The sequence below is a fragment of the Paramisgurnus dabryanus genome, chromosome 19, assembly GCF_030506205.2.
Source record: "Paramisgurnus dabryanus chromosome 19, PD_genome_1.1, whole genome shotgun sequence".
NCBI classification, from domain to species: domain Eukaryota; kingdom Metazoa; phylum Chordata; class Actinopteri; order Cypriniformes; family Cobitidae; genus Paramisgurnus; species Paramisgurnus dabryanus.
The window spans coordinates 2,430,238-2,449,179 of NC_133355.1; the positions used below are offsets into that span (position 1 = coordinate 2,430,238).

At 34.9% G+C, this 18,942-nt stretch overlaps 1 protein-coding gene across 4 annotated transcripts; it reads right to left on the bottom strand.

The window, feature by feature from the left end:
* Positions 1-7,290: 7,290 nt before the first annotated feature.
* Positions 7,291-18,270, bottom strand: stm (starmaker). 4 transcript variants are annotated; one of them, XM_065284440.2, is made up of 22 exons: positions 18,142-18,265; positions 17,736-17,797; positions 17,298-17,315; positions 16,922-16,951; positions 16,699-16,737; positions 16,537-16,578; positions 16,402-16,428; positions 16,016-16,054; positions 15,896-15,940; positions 15,383-15,445; positions 15,261-15,299; positions 15,131-15,172; positions 14,755-14,784; positions 14,393-14,455; positions 14,180-14,242; positions 11,585-12,304; positions 10,906-10,962; positions 10,465-10,512; positions 9,968-9,994; positions 8,988-9,032; positions 8,800-8,871; positions 7,291-8,087 (listed from the first exon to the last, which is right to left on the bottom strand). In XM_065284440.2, exons 1-21 carry the CDS (start codon positions 18,150-18,152, stop codon positions 8,804-8,806), a joined length of 1,578 nt encoding a protein of 525 aa, XP_065140512.1. In that variant the 5' UTR covers positions 18,153-18,265; the 3' UTR covers positions 7,291-8,087; positions 8,800-8,803. The 4 variants fall into 4 exon arrangements, with proteins under 4 accessions (XP_065140512.1, XP_065140503.1, XP_065140521.1 ...); XM_065284431.2 differs by lacking the exon at positions 8,800-8,871 and having other exon boundaries at positions 8,905-9,032; positions 16,537-16,575; positions 18,142-18,270; XM_065284449.2 differs by lacking the exon at positions 8,800-8,871 and having other exon boundaries at positions 8,905-9,032; positions 11,585-12,289; positions 18,142-18,270.
* Between the last annotated feature and the right edge of the window lie 672 nt (positions 18,271-18,942).

The following is an 18,942-nucleotide window of genomic DNA, read 5'->3' on the forward strand; positions in this document are numbered from 1 at the left end:
TGATGTAAAATTGCATGCCTCTACAATTTAGAAAGAGACTACACAAGTTTAACTTTCATTGGAGGAAACCCTGCTCTCTAAGAAAAACATAAAGGCCAGACTGAAGCTTGCCAGAGAGAATTTAGACAAAGACCATGACTTCTGGAATAATGTTCTTAGGACAGATGAGTCTAAAACTGACACCACAACAGAGGACATGTTTGACATAAACCAAATACAGCATTCCAGGAAAGGAACCTCATACCAACTGAAAAACATGGAGGTGGAAATGTCCTGGTTTGGGGTTGCAGCAGGACCTGGCCTGTTCACCATCATAAATTCTACTGTGTATCAGGGGTTGCTTGAGGAACATGTGAGACCATTTGTAAAAAAAAAATTAAGCTGAAGCGGAACTGAATCCTGCAACAGGACAATGACCCAAAACATACCAGTAAATCCACCAAGAACTGGCTGAAAACAAAATGGAGAGCAGAGTCAAAGCCCAGATCTGAATCTCATTGAGATGCTGTGGGCTGACTTGAAATGGGCTGCACATGCAAGAAACCCATCAAATATCTCACAGCAAAAAAAAATGGCATTGAGGAGTGGGGCAAACAATGTCAGAGACTGGAAGATGGCTACAAGTAGCGTCTCACTGAAGTCATTTCAGCCAAAGGGGGTAACACTCGCTATTAGAGGGCAGGGTGTCCTAACTTTTTCCTCTGTGACAAATTCACATTTTTGTTAATCTTTTGTTTAATGAGTAAAACTATGTCAGTTTTTCTGATTAACCTGCAATTAAATCACTTTGTTTTCCAGACAAAAAATAAAAACAAGATGAAATCCAGTGATATGTAAATATTTCTTAATAAAGAACAGAAAATGTAATGGGGTGTCCTAATTTTTTCACATGACTGTATAACCAACCCTTGTCTATGTGTACTGTGTAGGCCTTGATGAGACTATTTCCAGTGCACTAATGTATTGCTGTTCTTGTGTTGCTATAACTGCTTCTATTGTTTACCTCATTTGTAAGTCGCTTTCAACAAAAGCGTCACCTAAATGACTAAATGTAATTGTATATATGTAGTACCATTTAGGTACAGATATGTATAAATTTGGTATGTATCTCTGAGGTACTTTATGTACTCTTTATGTACAAAGTTGTACTTTTTGAAACGGTACCACCCCAGTGACAGAAAACATTTTCTCTGACAGTATACATTGATTGTATCTGATTATAATTTGGTACTCATTTGATCTATTACTGTATTTATATACTGCAGTATGGTATGTAATAGTAGTTGTACAAACTATATACATTAACTAATACCATACTTTTTGTAAGAGAGTATTGTCCAATTTTAGGAAACAAAAAATCGGAGGAATTCCTGTCCACTCGCAGGAAAATTGAATTCCACATCCGTTCCACTTTACAATGTAACTGAGACCAGCAGTCCTTCAAATGTATTTCTTTGATAAACTCGACATGATGTTGATTTAAAGCTAATGAACTCTTGCACTAAACAAGCTTTCATTGTTGCACTGAAATTAAAATCTCTCTCTCTCTCTCTCTCTCTCTCTCTCTCTCTCTCTCTCTCTCTCTCTCTCTCTCTCTCTCTCTCTCTCTTGGGTTGATCTGTAGCATTATGTTACAATGGTACAGTGTATAAAACATGTTAGCTCACATAATTTTAACCTTATCTATTTAATCCTTTAATGCATGATCATTTTTACATACGGGTCTTTAGTGACCTGGGATGTTAATTTAACACGGTTAGATCTCAAAACTGCCTAAATACTACAAAACTGTCCTAAAATTTCATTAACAATTACAGAACGATAAATGAAAGCTATCATAATAGTCAGAGCACTGCAACATTTGTATCAAATAATTTCAGTCTATTCATGCACTTTACAAACTCACTTATCCTATATAATGGGAGGGTCAGAGGCTATCCCAGCATCTTGGGTCACAGGCAGGGTATACAGTACTCTGTACAGATGGTCAGTCCATCGTAGGGCACTTACAGCCGCACGCACGCACGCACGCACGCACGCACGCACGCACGCACGCACGCACGCACGCACGCACGCACGCACACACACACACACACACACACACACACACACACAGAAAGACTTCTTAGTAGGCACAGCCCAGGAATCCTCATGCTGTGAGATAACAGTGCCAACCACTGAATCACTGTGTTACCCATCATTTTAGTCACCATAATAAATGTAAGGGTTAAAGATGTTTGGGGATACTGGAAATGAGCATCTGCTGGTGACTATCAAAGTAACAGGGGTAAGAAGCTATAAAAAAAAGTTATATTAATACCCATCAGCTGGTCTCGATGCCAATATTTCTCTTCTAGTTTCATGTCCTGTGTATCCCTCATTCCTGCAAGACTGGCTGCTTTCAAACAAAAGATCTCTGTTAGGTGGTGAAACCATATCGCTCCTGGAGCCAAACTTGAGATGAGATCAATCTAACCAGCGTGGATGCTGAGGTCACGCGGTACAGCAACACTGCCCACCACTGGTGGCGCTGTTTTAAACACCTGACGGTCTTTTTATTATTTTCTTTTAATATAAGGTAATTTTTGTCAAAATAATTCTGATTTATGAATTTTATGAATTAAACTGAAAAAGTTTGATATCCTGAGGATTTGTTACAAAATTAAATATTTTCTGATGTGAATGTTGCTTTGGAGTAAGACAACCTTCTAAGCTAAATAAATATATGTAAAACATATTTTTAAACGCATTTAAGAAAAAAAAATCTCATCCATTAAAAGTAAAAAAAAATTTTTTAGTGAATAGCGCAACTCGGATTTCGAAAATGTTCCATCTCAACCCGGAAATGATGTCTGTAACGTCCATAGGTAATGGCGCTCTTTCATTGTTCCTAAACACTTGAAATGTTTTTGTGTTACTAAATAATTTGTAACGTTAATGTTTTAATGTTACTTAATGTTTTCCATGTTACTTAATTCAGATTTTATTTCTGGTTTTGAGTTGGGAAATATCCAAAATTCGAGTTATCTGGAACGCATCATAACCCAGAGCCATAACGCTCATCTTTACACAATAAAAGTCGACTATGGCATGCCTAAAGAACAAACGCATTTTCAAAAAAAATCTTTCTGCATCTGAGACTGATAATAATAACATATTTTATTAATTTTAAACCATTGTTATTACTATTATAATTATCCTATATTTTTTATTTATATAATATTTATATTCAGCGTGCGATTTGTGAAAAATCGCATAGAAAGGTTACTTTTACTGTACAACTAGCTGGCATCCATTTTAGAAACTTAATAAAACAATTACTGAACCTGTAACATGCCAGAATGCATTTTTTCTTGATGCTCCAGACATGCAAAAACACTTTGTTTATAATCATAATATTTAATAGAAAAAATGCACAACGTACTCTCAATAAAACAATAAACAGGCTCTATGGGGAAGTTTCCCGGACTTTAGATTAATCTAGGACTAGGCCTTAGTTATTTTAGGAAATTTAAGTAGTTTTTTACAAATTAACCTTACAAAAAACAACAGTGGTTTGGTATTATTATGTTAAAATATGTCAGTGCAAGGTGCTTTACAATTAAAGCAGCTCAAACATGCATTTAAGTCTGGGACTAGGATAAGCCCTGTCCAGGAAACCACCCAATGCCTATTTAGACAAGACGTCGGCAGACAACTTAATCTCACAAAGTTCCGTGGTATAGTCATAGTCACGGAATTTTTTGCTAATTATTCCGTGGCATTCTCGCGGATCTCCGCATTTTTCCGTGGCATTCTCACGGATTGCTTACTCAACTGCTTTTTCTTATTTTCAAACCATTGTCGCTTCGGTTTAGGGTCAGATTTGGTGTATGCGTTACTATGTCACTTTAAGTATTGGTTTATACTATTTTTTTCTGATTTATTCTTTTATATTTTCTAAACTTTAAACAATTGTCGCCTGGCGTTGGGGTTAGAGTTGGGTTTGGGTAAGGATGTCATTTTATGTAAATCTAACCCTAAACCAAAGCGACAATGGTAAAAAAAAAATAGGACAAAAACAGTTAAATAACCAATCCATGAGAATGACACGGAAAAATTAGCAAAAAAATCTGTGACTAACCCACAAAAATTTGTGAGATTGTCAGACTAAGAAAATGTTTTGATGATGGATTTCAGACTTCATTTTTGTATTCCTGTGTCATCCTGGGAGTTCCTCTCAATCGTAACAATGGTAGTTTCTGCTGTAGGCTATTATTCTCAATGTTATTCCTTGTATTTGTTTTGTGTCTGTCCTGTAAAATATGATAATATGCTGCTTGGAATTCTTTTCATTATTAACTTTTTTCATGCTGAAATAGACTATTGGTGTTTGGCGACATTTGGAAAATCCGGGCATGGATTAGAAAAAGATATAGATTAATATGATCATTAATTACAAATGGGGCGTACATTTTGTAAAAACAATTCATCAGAGAGAGGGATAGCCTATAAAGACCAGAGGGGGGTAAATCTTATATGTTTAATTTATGGATTCATAAGTAACCAAAGATGCCGGGACTACGCCTCAAATATCCACTGATTGCTAATTTGAAGCTAATTTTCTGTTTTCACAAGCTTAAAAATCAAATATTGTTTTGAGGAAACACAGTTCCTCAGAGATTGTAAGACTAAACCTTACAAAAGTGCATGTAGGCGAATTCTGCTGTGGTCAATCACAAGCTCACACACATATACACATGGAGTCTCAGATGTTTTCCCATACAGATTCCTGCTCTCTTCTCATATTTCTCATCTAAAGCTCTGTTAGGACTTATTGTTTCAGTGGCCACGAGCCACCTCTGATCGTCCTAAAGGAACCATTCTTGTTTAGAAACCCGATCGCTCTGAAATGACTACAGCACTGGAGGTTTGGGTCACTCAAGCGCTCTGTAATGAATCACCGTGGGCTCAATCTAATATGTTGTGCAGAAGGACTGAGAAATAATGTGGACAGGTGGACATTAAACTTCTCATATCCTGCCCGAACATCTCACGTGAATATCTCAGATGGGTTTTGGACACTTTTTTAAAATCCCATTGGACTTTACTATAGCGTTTTCTTAAATAAATGAATATATGTTGATCCAGTAGTGCTATCATATTTTTTACTTTCTTACAGACTTGCACAGAAAAAAATTGCAAGCAAATGTCCCTCAGGCAGTTCCCTTTAAAAAAGTCCTATGTGCACCTCTGAGGTACTTTTATAAACTCTTTAGGTGCAAACCCTGCTGTAAAATCCAGCTACACCAGCATAACCTGGTACGCTGCTGAAAAAACCAGCATGGACCAGCATGGGAATTATGCTGGTCTATGCTGGTTTAGCTGGTGGTCATCAGCATACCAGCACCAAAACACAACATATGCTGGTCTTGCTGGTATGACCAGCATGGGATGCTGGTGCTAATGCTGGTTTGGTGCTGGTTCAGCTGGTGCTAATGCTGGTGCTGATGCTGGTCTAGTGAACACCAGCTAATGCAGCACCAAAACACAACATATGCTGGTCTTGCTTTTTTCAGCAGGGTAGCTGGTTTTGGCTGGTTTAAGGTGGTTGTAGCTGGTTTAAGCTGGCCCCCCAGCCTGGTAAAGCTGGTGGTTCAGCTGGTCTTCCAGCCTGACCAGCTAAGCCCAGGTAGACCAGCTTAAAAAGTGACCAAAACACAGCTAGACAAGCTTGCAAATCCAGCTTAAACCAAGCTGGAAGACCAGCTAAAACCAGCTCACTAGCCTATGCTGGTCTAAGATGGATTTTTCAGTAGGGAAGGTATATCAGCTAGGGATGGTACATCTAGGGACCATTATTTTTCTGATAGTGTGCATTGAGTGTTTTTTTAAATATATTAACCCATGCCGTTTTGGACTAAGTTTACAGCAACTGGTTTTGCATTGTAAAGTCATATAGTATATTTGTAAACCTCATCTCACTTTTGGATATTAGAGAAACAGTAATCATTTAGAATCTTATATTACACAGAATGAGTGTTTCCCCCATGTTTTTGAGTTAAAGGTAGCTCTATTCTCACAGATATCAACCATTACATCAGAGTAGATCTTAAACCTCTTACGCCTTAAATTAAAGTATAATATTTCTAAAGGCTTCTCGTGGTCTTCCGGCCCCTTCGAGGCTGTTGGGAAAATGGGCGACTAATGCACTGTGAGGGTCAAGCTTCACTGGACGTCTCTATTTTGAAACTTGGCCTTTGGTTTCACCGGCCTCTCGTAAAATTTGTGAAGGTACGGGGGTGACGGGTCATTTACACACAGAGACCCGTGAGTCACGCTCGGACAGGCAGGGCAAAGCTGCTTTGTTCTGAGCTGTTTGGTGGCTTTTGTCTGTGATACACCTTCCTCTTTCTCCTCATCCTCCTGTTCCTTCACCCTAGGGCCTGGTTTAGACCACCAGGTTTAGCAGAGATGTAACACGAGATTGAGTTGTGATCCAAAGAGCTGGTGGTAACACACGTGGAAACTTAACTCTTTCTCTGGGTAAGGGTCAAGAAATCTGGTCTGCTGGTTAAATCTTTAAAAAAAATTAGATTAGATAAGACTTTCTTTGACTAAACCACTGAAATATGATCCAATTTATAAGGGTATTAACACAATCTGATAACATTTAACACTTAAAGGGACGGTTCACCTAATAATTGCAATTCTGTCATTATACTCATCAACACAGGTTGTTATAAACCTGTATGAGTTTTTTAATCTTTTGAACAGAATAGAAGATATTTTAATTAATGATATTAAACACAGTTGGTGGTAGCTATTGACTTCCATAGTAGGAAAAACAAATACTATATTACCATCATTTATCAAAATATATTTTGATTAAAATAAATACAGGTTTATAACAATATGATGGTGCAAATAATGATGTTCATGGGTGAACTATCTCTTTAAGTGTAGCCTTGCTCATTTTAAAATGTTTGGTGTTTAAATATGTTAGTATAAATTTTTAAATTACAGAATAAAACACTTGTTTTTACATTATTCTACGATAAATCTTATCTAATGTTTTGTTGAATGTTTTGATTTTTAAAGTCTTGTGGATAATGTATAAATCATAATTCATATTTCATTTGAAGAAATCTTATAGAAGATTGAGATAATAAAATGTAAAAAATATTATTAAGGTTCATGTTAAAATCTGATTTTAATACAAACTTCTTTTGTTTTTGTTTTCTTTCTTTTTTTTCAAATTTGAGATTAATCATCAGGAGAAAAATCTTCAGAAAAGACAGCACAAAAGTCTGCAATTCATCTCTATTTAATCTCATTGTTCAAGAGAAACAATTGAAACAGTTGAAAATAAGAAACTTCATGTGCCATTTTTCTACACATGTTTAAATTTACACAAAAATAATCCAAAAGTCATGGTCGCGGATTACCTGACAACCCTTTATTAGTTTGCTCCCTGTGTACATGTTAAACCACTTTGAATCTATACAACATTTTTTTCAGTTTCAGTTTTTCAAAACAATCTCTGCTATTACATTGCTAGTTTATTAGTATTCTTTCAAGAGTCTATTATAAATTGTCTGTACAGTCTTAAATCATTTTTTGGGTGGGTTAAACATCATTGTGTGACATTTCAAATAAATCATTTTCATTGTAGCAGCTGCAGTCTTTCAGATAAACAAAAAGTATCTCATTGTCAAGACACCACATGGAAAACAGAAGAGGTCCACACTGTAAAAAAATGCAGCATGAAGTTAAATCAACTTGGTTTTGCAAGTCAATTCAGCCTACTATTTTAAGTTTTGGCTTGTGAAAAGTTGACATAACTTATAAAATCAAGTTGAAAATGTTTAACTTAATTTTTTAAGTTAATATACTGTATGTTGATTTGACAAAACTGCTGTATATTTTTACAGTGCATGACTCTTGAGTTAGTACTTCTGCCTAGCTTTAATCTGTCACATTCAGTAAAATATATTTAAACCCTGGAACCTTCACCACATGACAAAGAGAAAGAGGGGGCATCAATGGGGTGACATTTTATATCTTGACCTTCTTCGTTGCTTCTTTTACGTCTCTCTAGGAAAATTCTGGAATAGGAAAAAAAGCAGAATTCATAACTGATATTTTGTTTCATGAATGTATTAGTTTTGCAGTTTAATTGCATTCTTTCCAGATTATTAAAATAAAATTACTAAAGCATACAGGACTCAAGGGGGCGATAGAGTAACATTACATTCTCAATGAAACTATGTTTGTGTAACGTATTAATACTTTAATACTTATTAAAGTATTAGTTTATCTTACATAAAAATTGAATGTCAAACTGAATAATGTCTTTGTGCTGTGTGTGAGAAGAGCTGTTCTCTTGTGATTGCTCACTTTTAAAGGGATAGTTCACCCAAAAATGAAAATTCTGTTATGATTTGCTCATCCTCGTGTTGTTACAAACCTGTATTAATTTCTTTGTTCTGTTGAACACTAAAGAAGATATTTTGAGCAATGTTTATACCCAAACCTTTTGGTTTTTAGGACTTATTACTATTTGTAAAGAAGCAAAAAAACAGAAGCACCATTGACTTTCAAAGTAGAAAAAAATATTACTATAGAAGTCAATGGTGTTTCTGTTTTCTGCTTCATTACAAATTTCTTCCTTTGTGTTCATGCATACATGTTTGTAACTACACGAGGGTAAGTAAATGATGACACATTTTTAATTTTTGTGTGAACTATCCCTTTAAGAGGTTTCAGGATGCTGCCAATAAAGCTGTTTTGTACACAGGGGGACACGTCAGATGATACCTGTTCAATCTCTTTTGTATTGTCCTGATGGTAAGGATCTTGGCAAGGGGGTACTCAAGTCATGATGCGGCCCTGAGAAAAAAAACATTTGATTACAAATCTTACCTTTCATGCAATCACATTCTTTCTTATCTCCAGAGGATTGTTCAACACAGAGATTGTTTGAAGAATCTCTACAGTGTCAGTACCTTGTGTTGTGCCATTAAAATGACCGTCTGCTTTAGTTGGAGCATCTTTAAACAAATAAAAACAACATGTTGGTTATTGTCTATTTGTCCTCTGGAGTACAGTAATGTACGGTATATCCAGATCATTTCATACTTTTACATTTGCATATCAGGCAGACGCTTTAATTCAAATCGATTTACAGTTCATTTAAGCTAAACTTTTTTTTATCAGTGTGTGTTTGTGTGTGTGTTCACTGCCTTGTAAAATATGATATTATATCAACATGCATTTTTAATAAAAAAAAACTTTACAAATTGTTTTCTAAGTTATGTCAACTGATCAGTCAAAACTTTAAATAGTAGGTTGAATGCAATTCAGAATTGCATAATTAAGTTGTTTAAACTTTATGGTTCATTTTTTACAATGTGGGAATCAAACCCATGACCTTTGCATTGTTAATGTTCATACACTGTAAAAAAACAATACAGCATTTTTTTGTGTTACTTTAATTTAACAAATTAACTTAAACAATTTCTACTTTTTTATATAAGTTATGTCAACTTATCACCGTTAAAAACTATTAAAATAATAGGTTGAATTGACTTGCAAAATCAAATTGTTATAACTTCATGCTGCATTTTTTTTTTACAGTTAGTGTATCAGCTGCACTGTAAACAAAATGCAACACGAAGTTAAAACAACTTGGTTTTGCAAGTCAATTCAACCTACTATTTTAAGTTTTGGCTTAAAAATGTTGGCATAACTTATAAAATCAAGTTGAAATTGTTTAACAACAAATATACACTAGTCAACAATTGAAGTGGATTAAAACCTTTTCTAAAAGTTGTCTTAAAACCAATACCCAATACCTGATTTTGTCTTAGGACAACTTTGATAAATGTTTTTGATCCACTTCAAATGATGACTAGTATATACTGATTTGACAAAAATGTTTTTACAGTGTGTTGTTTATGATGCTGTAAATATGGTATAGGCTTACCCTTTTTATCATCAGTGTCATCATCATCTAAACAAAAAAATATATATAATGGAAACATCAGAATTCATTGTGACTTTTGCACACAGTTTCTTTCAGTCAGACAGTATTAATCACACTAGACGGCACAATCTTTACATTTAGACCTTGAGAAGAAACTTACCATTCCCTTGGCAAGTTTTTCTTGACTAGATTTATGTATTTTCTTAATTGCCCTTATGAAAATTAACCCTATTTTTTGGTGTATTGATCACTAGCAAAACCATGCAGTAACTATGTTTTTTTGTTTGTTTTAACTGCATGGTTAATATTCGTAAAGGTGCGTGAACATGTGACATAAGTGCAAAGGGTTTAAAGACAACCATTTAAAGAATGGTGGCTATCTGCATCAACATTTCAGTTTTTTATTGCCAAAAAGGAAACTTTTTAAACATTTTCACACGATTCTTACAAATATCTGCTGAAATTATGAGACATTTGAGATTTTGAGACATTATTACCATTTGCTGTTGACTCAGTAGATGCTACAGAGACACCGTCCTGATCACCTAGAAGATAACACAAAGATTATTGTTAAGTATTGATGTCTACTTGCATTTAAGCATTAAAAGCAGAGATGGACAGCAGTGAAGTACTTTTACTTTCTTCTGAAGTACATTTTTTAAGAATCTGTACTTTATCTGTGTTTTCTCCACTACATTCAATTAATTAATTACGTTTTAATACTGAAGTAGGCTATATTAAAAATTTACTTGAGTAAAAGTGAAAAAGTACTAGATTTTTTAAGGAATTTGGTCTTGAATTTAATGAAATGTAGTTGAATATAAAAGTATTGAATGTAGTGAAATAAACGTTTTCCAAAGAATAACACTTTGACCAAGTACATAATAAATGTACGTGCTGTCCACCTGTGTAAAAAAGTGAAATTGTGACTCCATTACCATGAGAATCAACATTTGAGTCTTCCTTTGTCTCTAGTGATGCGCTGTCTGGGGAATCTGAGGAATTACAAATACATTCAGTATAAAACACTTTACAGATAAAGACTTACATCCTACAAATTAAGTCCTACAACATGATCTCACACAGATCAGTCTGATTCAGTGTTGGGAAACTTTTACTCAAAAAATCTAAATGAACATTAAACATTAACAAGTCTTTATCTTTACAGAATAAAACTATAAAATAACAGCCTCATGCAAAGCATTCTGGGAACCAAAATCTAAAGGAAAAAAACAGAAAATGGTTGATATGGATTTCTTTTTCCCAGAAACTAGAGATTTAAACTCGTATAAACAAAAAACAGCTAATGGGTCGAAGACTTGGACAGTACTGTTGGTGTGACAATATTAATGGATCTAATGATATTGAGGTTTGGAGAAAAAAAGTATAAACCACTACTACTGCCACTTATCATTGCTTAACACACGGTTGGCAGCTGATTTCAAACCTGTCATGTGCTGGAAGATCATCTTGTATCTTCAATAGTCCATACCAGCTTATAGGGTGGAGAGGCTTGTTTTGAAACATGCTAGCTAGTCAAGTTTGGACCAGCTAATCACAGACTCAACACACAGAGAAACCCACTACCATGTTTAATCTCAAGTTGAATGTATTTACCTTCTTCTCCTGTTTCTGTGCTGTCTTTATCACTCTTGCTGTCACTGCCGTCACTTTCTGTGGACTCGGTGCTGTTCTTCTCGTGCTCTTTGTCTTTGCTGTCCGAGTCCAGACTTGAGTCGTCATCGTCAGATTTGTCTTCTGTCGCCTTCTCATCTGACTGACTGCTCACAGAATCATCTTTTGAAGCGTCATCTTCCTTGTCCTGCTCGTCTGATTTGGACTCATCTTCTTTATCCTCATCCTTATTGCTGTGGTCACTTGTCTCCCTTGGCTCATGCTTGTCTTTGGTGTCCTTCTTCTCACTGTCCTCATCGTCGTCTTTCGTGTGTTTGTCTTCAGTGCTCTCTTTGTCATCCGATGTGTCAGAAGATTCTTTCGTGTCTTGCTCGCTCTCTGAGTCTTTCTCTGAAGTGTCTTCATCGCCGTCCTCATCGTTCTTCTCAGTGCTCTCTGAGTCTTTCTCGGAGGTGTCTTCATCGGCATCCTTGTCTTTCTTCTCTGTGCTGTGTGAATCTTTCTCAGAGGTGTCTTCATCGGTGTCAGTGTCCTTGTCTTTCTTCTCCGTGCTTTCTGTGTCTTTTGCATCTGAATCTTCATGAGAGGAATCATCAGAGGAGTCAGAGGAGTCTTTGTCCTCATCGGTATCCGAGTCACTGTCTTTGCTGGAGTCTTCATCTTCTTTCTTTTCATCTTTGTCTTTATCTGCTTTGTCTGAATCTGTATGTAAAAACAAATGATATATGCAATTAAAATTGAATTGTGTCATTTTTGTTCCACAAGCATCACCAATATTAATGGTGGTGGAAAATAATGGAGAAGGGGACTCATTTGCATATTACAATTGAGTAGAGATGGGAGCTAATTAGCATATTCATAGTTCTGCGTATACTAAATGAGGCAAGTGTAGAGTTACATTTAAGCTGTTCTAAAGCATAAAGAAATGACTGTGACAGGTACAACTTTTATTGCTCAAAGATGAGTTTTAAGTGATACAATTCTTGACTACAGGGGGACTTTAACACTCAAACTTAGCCATATTCACTAAGCAGGTTAAATGCAAATGAAAATTAGGAAAGTAATGAAAGTGGTCAAATAAAAAAGTTTGCTTGTATTTTGCTATTTAAAACTAGACTGTAATTTAAGAAGGATCACCCAGATCAGACCAAAAACTAAGACCAAATTTATTTAACATACTTTGATATATACAAAGTGTACTAGAAGATGATTTCCATATCAGTGTACTATGGTATTTTAAATAACCTCTAAAGGGGTTGTACTATAGTACTTCTTTGTAGACGATCAGTACATTATTTACTTTGTTAAAACAAAGTCCTGTATGTTCCATATTCATTAATAATGTTATTTTATTACTAACCAGCTTTGACATTTAAAAAAACATGCACCAAAATACCACTCCATCTTGCTGAAAATTAAATGTATATTTACTGTAGTTTGGCGTGTTGTCGAGGGTTCTTGCTAGAGGGAAGACAGCTAGGACCAAATCTCGCGAGAATTCGGCCGTAGCTGTATCCCTTCTAGCCACAACCGAAGCCGAGCGTCACGCTTTCGAGGTGCATTGCGGGATTGATAGTGGGAAAGCGATTGAAATATGCAGTAATATGGGATTGTTAACAGTATTAATGAGATTTTTGTTACACGGTAAGTGACCTCAGTACAATGTAAACCAAAGTATACAGAAGTCAAACCGCACCCAAATGCTGTAGTATACTTAAGTATTTACTATAGTAAAAAGTTGAAAAATGTAACATACTATACTATATTATAGTAGTCATTACACTTTGTTTATGCACCGCAAAGTCTTGTGTAATTTCAGTGTTGTTGCTTGGATTAGGATCGCGAACCATGGCTGCTTTGAATGACCAAGCCAAGTCCCGCCCAAGAGGCCATATAACTGACACTTAAACCAACCAATCACGTTTCGGTTTGTGTCGCGTCATGTTTAGGAGCTTGTCGATTTCGTTCATCATTCACAAACGTCTCTCTCTACTTTTAAGTTTATAACAACGATATAAAAACACGTTACAATATCTTGCATACTTAAAAAAGGCAACGTTTATTTGATCTTGCTGAAGCACGGTCACTAATGTAAACACGACATCTTTTTGTGACGTGAGACTCCCAGAAATGTGAGTAAAGTTAGTTTACTGTTCAAGTAACGTTATACTACACAATTTTTTACACATTTTTGCAGTGTTTTATTGTCTACAAGAAAATCATCACAAGAAACAAGTGTAATATTTTTAATTTCAGTGATTTTGCTCGGGAAATATAAACATATTTTTTTAACTGCCTTCAAATATTTTCTGACTAAGTAGTTGCGGCACCGTACCGATGACGTCAAAGTACCGCGAGAGCGATTCGGAGAAATCTTATAGAGAAGTCTAATTTCGACTCGCTCTCGCGGTACTTTGACGTCATCCGCCTGTCAGTTCTTTCGGCACTGCATGCCTACTGTTTACCTGCCGTGTCTGGAAATATTTTGTTGTGGTCATCACCTATTATATTGTGAGATATTATAAATAAAATCGGCTGTTACAGTTTGACAACTCTTGTGATTTGTTTTAAGCTCACCATCAGAGTCGTTATGTTCATCTGTTTCATCTGAATCCGTGTCATGTGAATCTTCTTTTTTTTCTTTATTAGGACAAATACACAACTGTTAACTACAGGTTGAGACACATCAACAGTGTAAATGATGATTATATTTTTAAACTAAGCCTACATTATTTCACACACACACAAGAACAATGAGATTATTATTCATAGTAAATTAATTGCTGCTACCTGGTGAGCTTTCGCTTGTATCATCAGATGTGTCTGAGTCTTTCTTTTCATCACTATCTCCCTCTGAACGGACACAATAAGTACAATAGTTATGGTTTTAACTGTGAAGTGACTTTGATTTAACCAGAAGATTGAGTTTCTCATGATGTTGTGCTGGGTTTGGATGAAAATTCCTCTTAAACAAACACAGTGCCTGCTTAACCATTAACTAGTATTAGCGGGAAGTTGTAGTTTGTGCAATTTTGTTAAAGGCTTAACACACTAATACCCTAAAATCTGATTTGTTAACAGGAATGTTGTTCAGGATCCAGGATTATGTCATGTACAGAGAAATAATGGTAAGCAATGCATGAGAAACTAACCTGGGTCTTTATCCTCCGCTTCATTCGTCTCTGAAAAGCAGACAGACACATTTAACAAAGTAGCTATATATTCATTACAGCTGTTTATAATCTTATATATTTTATATGTCAGCAGCTTTTTACACACTTTTAATTTCCTTAAATCCATTTAAATAATGTATCAATAAAGTTTAAAGCTTTTAAGTTTTAGTTTCATGATAAAGGTCTTTATGATTGTTGTGTTGTTGTATTATTGCATGTATTTGTGTCCTTTTGGAAGCTTAAAACTTGTCTTTTTTGTTAAATAAGAGTAAATAAATGACATGGTTTACATTTTTGTGTAAACATTTCCTATAAGACACGACAGGAAAACCTTTTCAAGAGATTTTTTGTTTACCTGTTGACTTATCCTTTGAATCTGCATCATGATGTTCATCATCTGAAACATTAAATGTCACATTCTTCATCATCAACATCATCATCATCTCTCATCATGCTGATGTTAGTTCTTAATTTATAACCTTTACCTGTGCTGTCTTCTGTTGATGGCTTGGCTGTGTTTTCATCTGTAATACATGGGAGGTCATTTGGTCAAATTATTTTATACAAATAGTTTCTTTGTTATTATTAAAATGCACATTTCAGCCACCTGAATCATCTTTCTTTAGTTCTGACGCATCTCCATCTGGTTTTTCATCTCCATCTGTTGTGTCTGGTTTAGAAAAATGTAAATCATGAAAAGAGAAGTCATCCACAAAAATGTACAAAATAAATATGTTATTCAATAAAAAGGATGTTTTTGGTATTGTGCAGAGATTGGCATTCACTATGTTTCTACTGAGATTGCTTTTATTAAAATGTCAATGGCCTTGGTTTGATGTGCATGAATTTTGGATGACTGTACATAAAACTTTTACAAGCATACTTTGGTCATTGTTGAGAGTAGCAGATGACTGTCATATTTATACAACATGATATTTCAATGGTACTGTAAGGTAATGAAGTTTAATAAAAACATGTTATTGATTCGATGTAAGTGATTTATGCTAACAGCATGGTACTTTTTGAATATTTAAAAGGAAGTAAAAATGGTGCATGTTTTTTGAGGGATGAATTTGTATAATTTGTTGCTTGTGTGTTTTGGGAATCTTGTCGATCATACCTTTGGAGTCTGGTCTGTCAGTGGATTCATCCTTGCTTTTTTCATCTGAAATTAATCAAGCTGGTTAGTTTGGGTGCGGTTTTAACCAAAATATGTTTAAAGGGGCAGATTGACTCTTACTGTTTGTTTCTGATGATGTGTCAGCAGGGCCATCGACTTCTTCAAAAAGAGACAATAAATCAAATGGTAAATTTAAGATGGAAATGTTTTACTGGTTAATTAATGTTCTTTACTAGTATAGTCTACTAATGTGTGTGTGTGTGTGTGTGTGTGTGTGTGTGTAATATATATATATATTTTACAAAAGTGTTGTTCTGTTACACAATTCTGTGGAAAAACTTTGTTTTATATCTCTTGTACCCCTATAGTTATTGTTTCTTTTCTAAATCTACAACTTTTTAAAAGTGGCCTTTATTTTTATACTTTGTTGATTTTTGTGCTCTCTTTTTGTACTTTTGTGATGTGTTCATAGATTCTTAATTTATTTTCTAAATTTTATTACTGACCTGGTTTATCTGTTGTGTCACTTGAACCTAAAATCAAAGAGATGCATGGGTAGATGTTGAGGACAATGTGTGTGTGTGATGTTATTATAAACGTTGTTAAATTAATTATTGACCCTCTCCATAACCGTCTCTTACCTGTTTGTTTCTCTGATGAATCAGGGCCATCTGTAGTTCCTGCTAAAGAGACGATTTTACATTTGGTTATTTGAACATCTGTTTATATTATCTATGAAATACATAAACTAAGATATTGCCCTTTTTAGTTTGCTTTAAAGTAAGTTTAATAGCCGAACTGACCTGGATCTTCTATCACATGAGGAGCTGCATTTAAATGAACTAAAAGACAGAAAACATGCATAACTGGTGTGAAATGAGAATCATTGATTATTCATCAACATCAGTTTTGAATGTAATTAAATTGAAATGAGTAGGTTATTGTTAAACATCAATTTTTCTTTTAGGGAAAATGCATGACATTTTTATGTCCTTTTGTCTTTGTAGATAAGATGAGATGACCTACCAACCATGATGTCCAACTGTGATCCAGTATCTGAGGTGCCATGACATGAAAATAAAATTACAAAACACAATTGGCAATACACACTACATCAATCTTATACAGTATCTATGACTGCTCAGAAGCACTTATACTTAAATGTAGACTACAATAATTGCTAACATGCAGTAAGCCTAAAGCATTTTTATATTAAATTACGAATTGCATAGCTGAGATCAGAAGATAGTTATAGAAAAAATAAAATCTTCATTACAGATGACAGAATATGTATGGCCTTTCTACTGAATGAGAAATCAGGAGACTCATTTAAATCTCATTGCTTTCCACAGTCGAAACTATTGCTGAAATAAAGAGATTAAATTGCCTTAGTTTTACTTACCATCATTGTCTGTTGAAACTGCATGAAACATCCAGAAGAAAAGACAGACAGAGGTTAATGATGTGAATGCATTGAGCTATACGAGTCGGTCTCCTATAGAGGCCCAGTTTAATTCTAGCAGCACATGAACAGAACTCTATTGTGTTGTGTAAGAGCTCTGATTTCAGTCTCATTAAAGGGACACAGCAAATGTTTCATGTTACCAAAAGAGAAGATCACAAATAATCATTTAAGGTGTGCGTGTAGCCCATATATGTGGCAAGAACAATGAATTGTAATTAGTAAAAAAACCGTATTCACTAACCCATTGCTATGCATACTGATGGGACTTGCTGTTCTTTTGTTGCTCTAATTGCTTTTTTAATTGTTTACCTCATTTGTGAGAGAAAAGCGTCTGCTAAATGACTAAATGTCATGTAAATGAGTAAGTTTTCTTACCTTGTATTGGTGCAGCAATGGAGAAAGCCACTAATCCAAAGACCAGCGGGATAACCAATGTCCTATAGAAGTGAACAGGGAGAAATAAAGTACTTTATACGTATATATGTGTGTGTGAAAATGAAATATAAAGTGCTGTTTTAGTGCATGTATTACAATAATGTATACTATATGTATACATTTTAAAGAGATATATAAAATATTTAATTTAGCATGGTTTAGTGACATTGTTAGCAGTGTTACTTCTCATTATGCATGCATAAGTAGTCTGTTTTACATCTGGACCTGATGCACCTGATAGTTTTGATCACACAATTAAACATCACTGTGAATATTTAACAAAAAAGGCAATTTTTTATGACAATTTCTAATTGAAATGCAAATGAATGAGTTGTGATGTACTCACCTGAAAAACATTGTAAAGCTTCAGTAAAATGCAGAAGGAGATTGTCTGAAGTACTAGAAGTTTTAGTGCTGTATTGAGCTCCTCTAAGATCTTTTATACCCTCTGTAGAGGGGGTTGAGCTAAAGACCAGAGGCGTTACATGAGAACTTCCAAAAGTTCTTCTCATTAAAACAGGGTTAAGAAATCAGGCGGTGCGACTATTGTTTACAGCTTTTGTAAATACGTCTGCTTCTGTGGCGTACTTCTCCTTTGTGATTGACTTTTTGTGATGGTGTTTTATGTCTTAATGTTGTGAATTTGACGTCCTGTTCTTGGAAAAAAAAACAAAGGGTGTCACATTAGCAGAAAATGTTCAAGGTTTTCCGTTACAGGGATTTTTTTATGTCTTTATATTACATATTCCCTATAGGACAGACTTTTGTAAATACATCTTTCTCTGCTGGAGTTTCTGCTGTCTGTAATGTCTTTTGTGATTGACTTTTTGTGATGGTGTTTCTGTCTTGAATGCTGTGAATTTGCTGTTCTAAGAAAAAAAACAAAGGGTGTCACATTTGCAGAAAATGTTCAAGGTTTTGTGTTACGGGGAGTTTTTATGTCTTATATTGGATGTGTATTGGACCTGTTCTTCAGGACAAACACTGTTAATACTTGGAAGAAGTGAGAGGTACATTGTTAATCTGATTACACTTCTCTTTCAGGGTTCTTTTGTATTTGAACATGATTAAATATCTGATTTGATTGCTAAATATAGCATAGCCATTTGACATGACTCAATGACAAAACATAGTTGGCTTTAGAAAA

What these genes read in the sequence shown, in the direction of transcription:
- stm (XM_065284422.2), bottom strand. An exon ending in TACAAGCGAAAGCTCACCAG is followed by an intron (nt 14,243 to 14,392) that starts GTAGCAGCAATT and finishes GTCCTAATAAAG; the next exon opens with AAAAAAAAGAAGATTCACAT. An exon ending in CTCAAATGTTGATTCTCATG is followed by an intron (nt 10,513 to 10,905) that starts GTAATGGAGTCA and finishes GTTATCTTCTAG; the next exon opens with GTGATCAGGACGGTGTCTCT.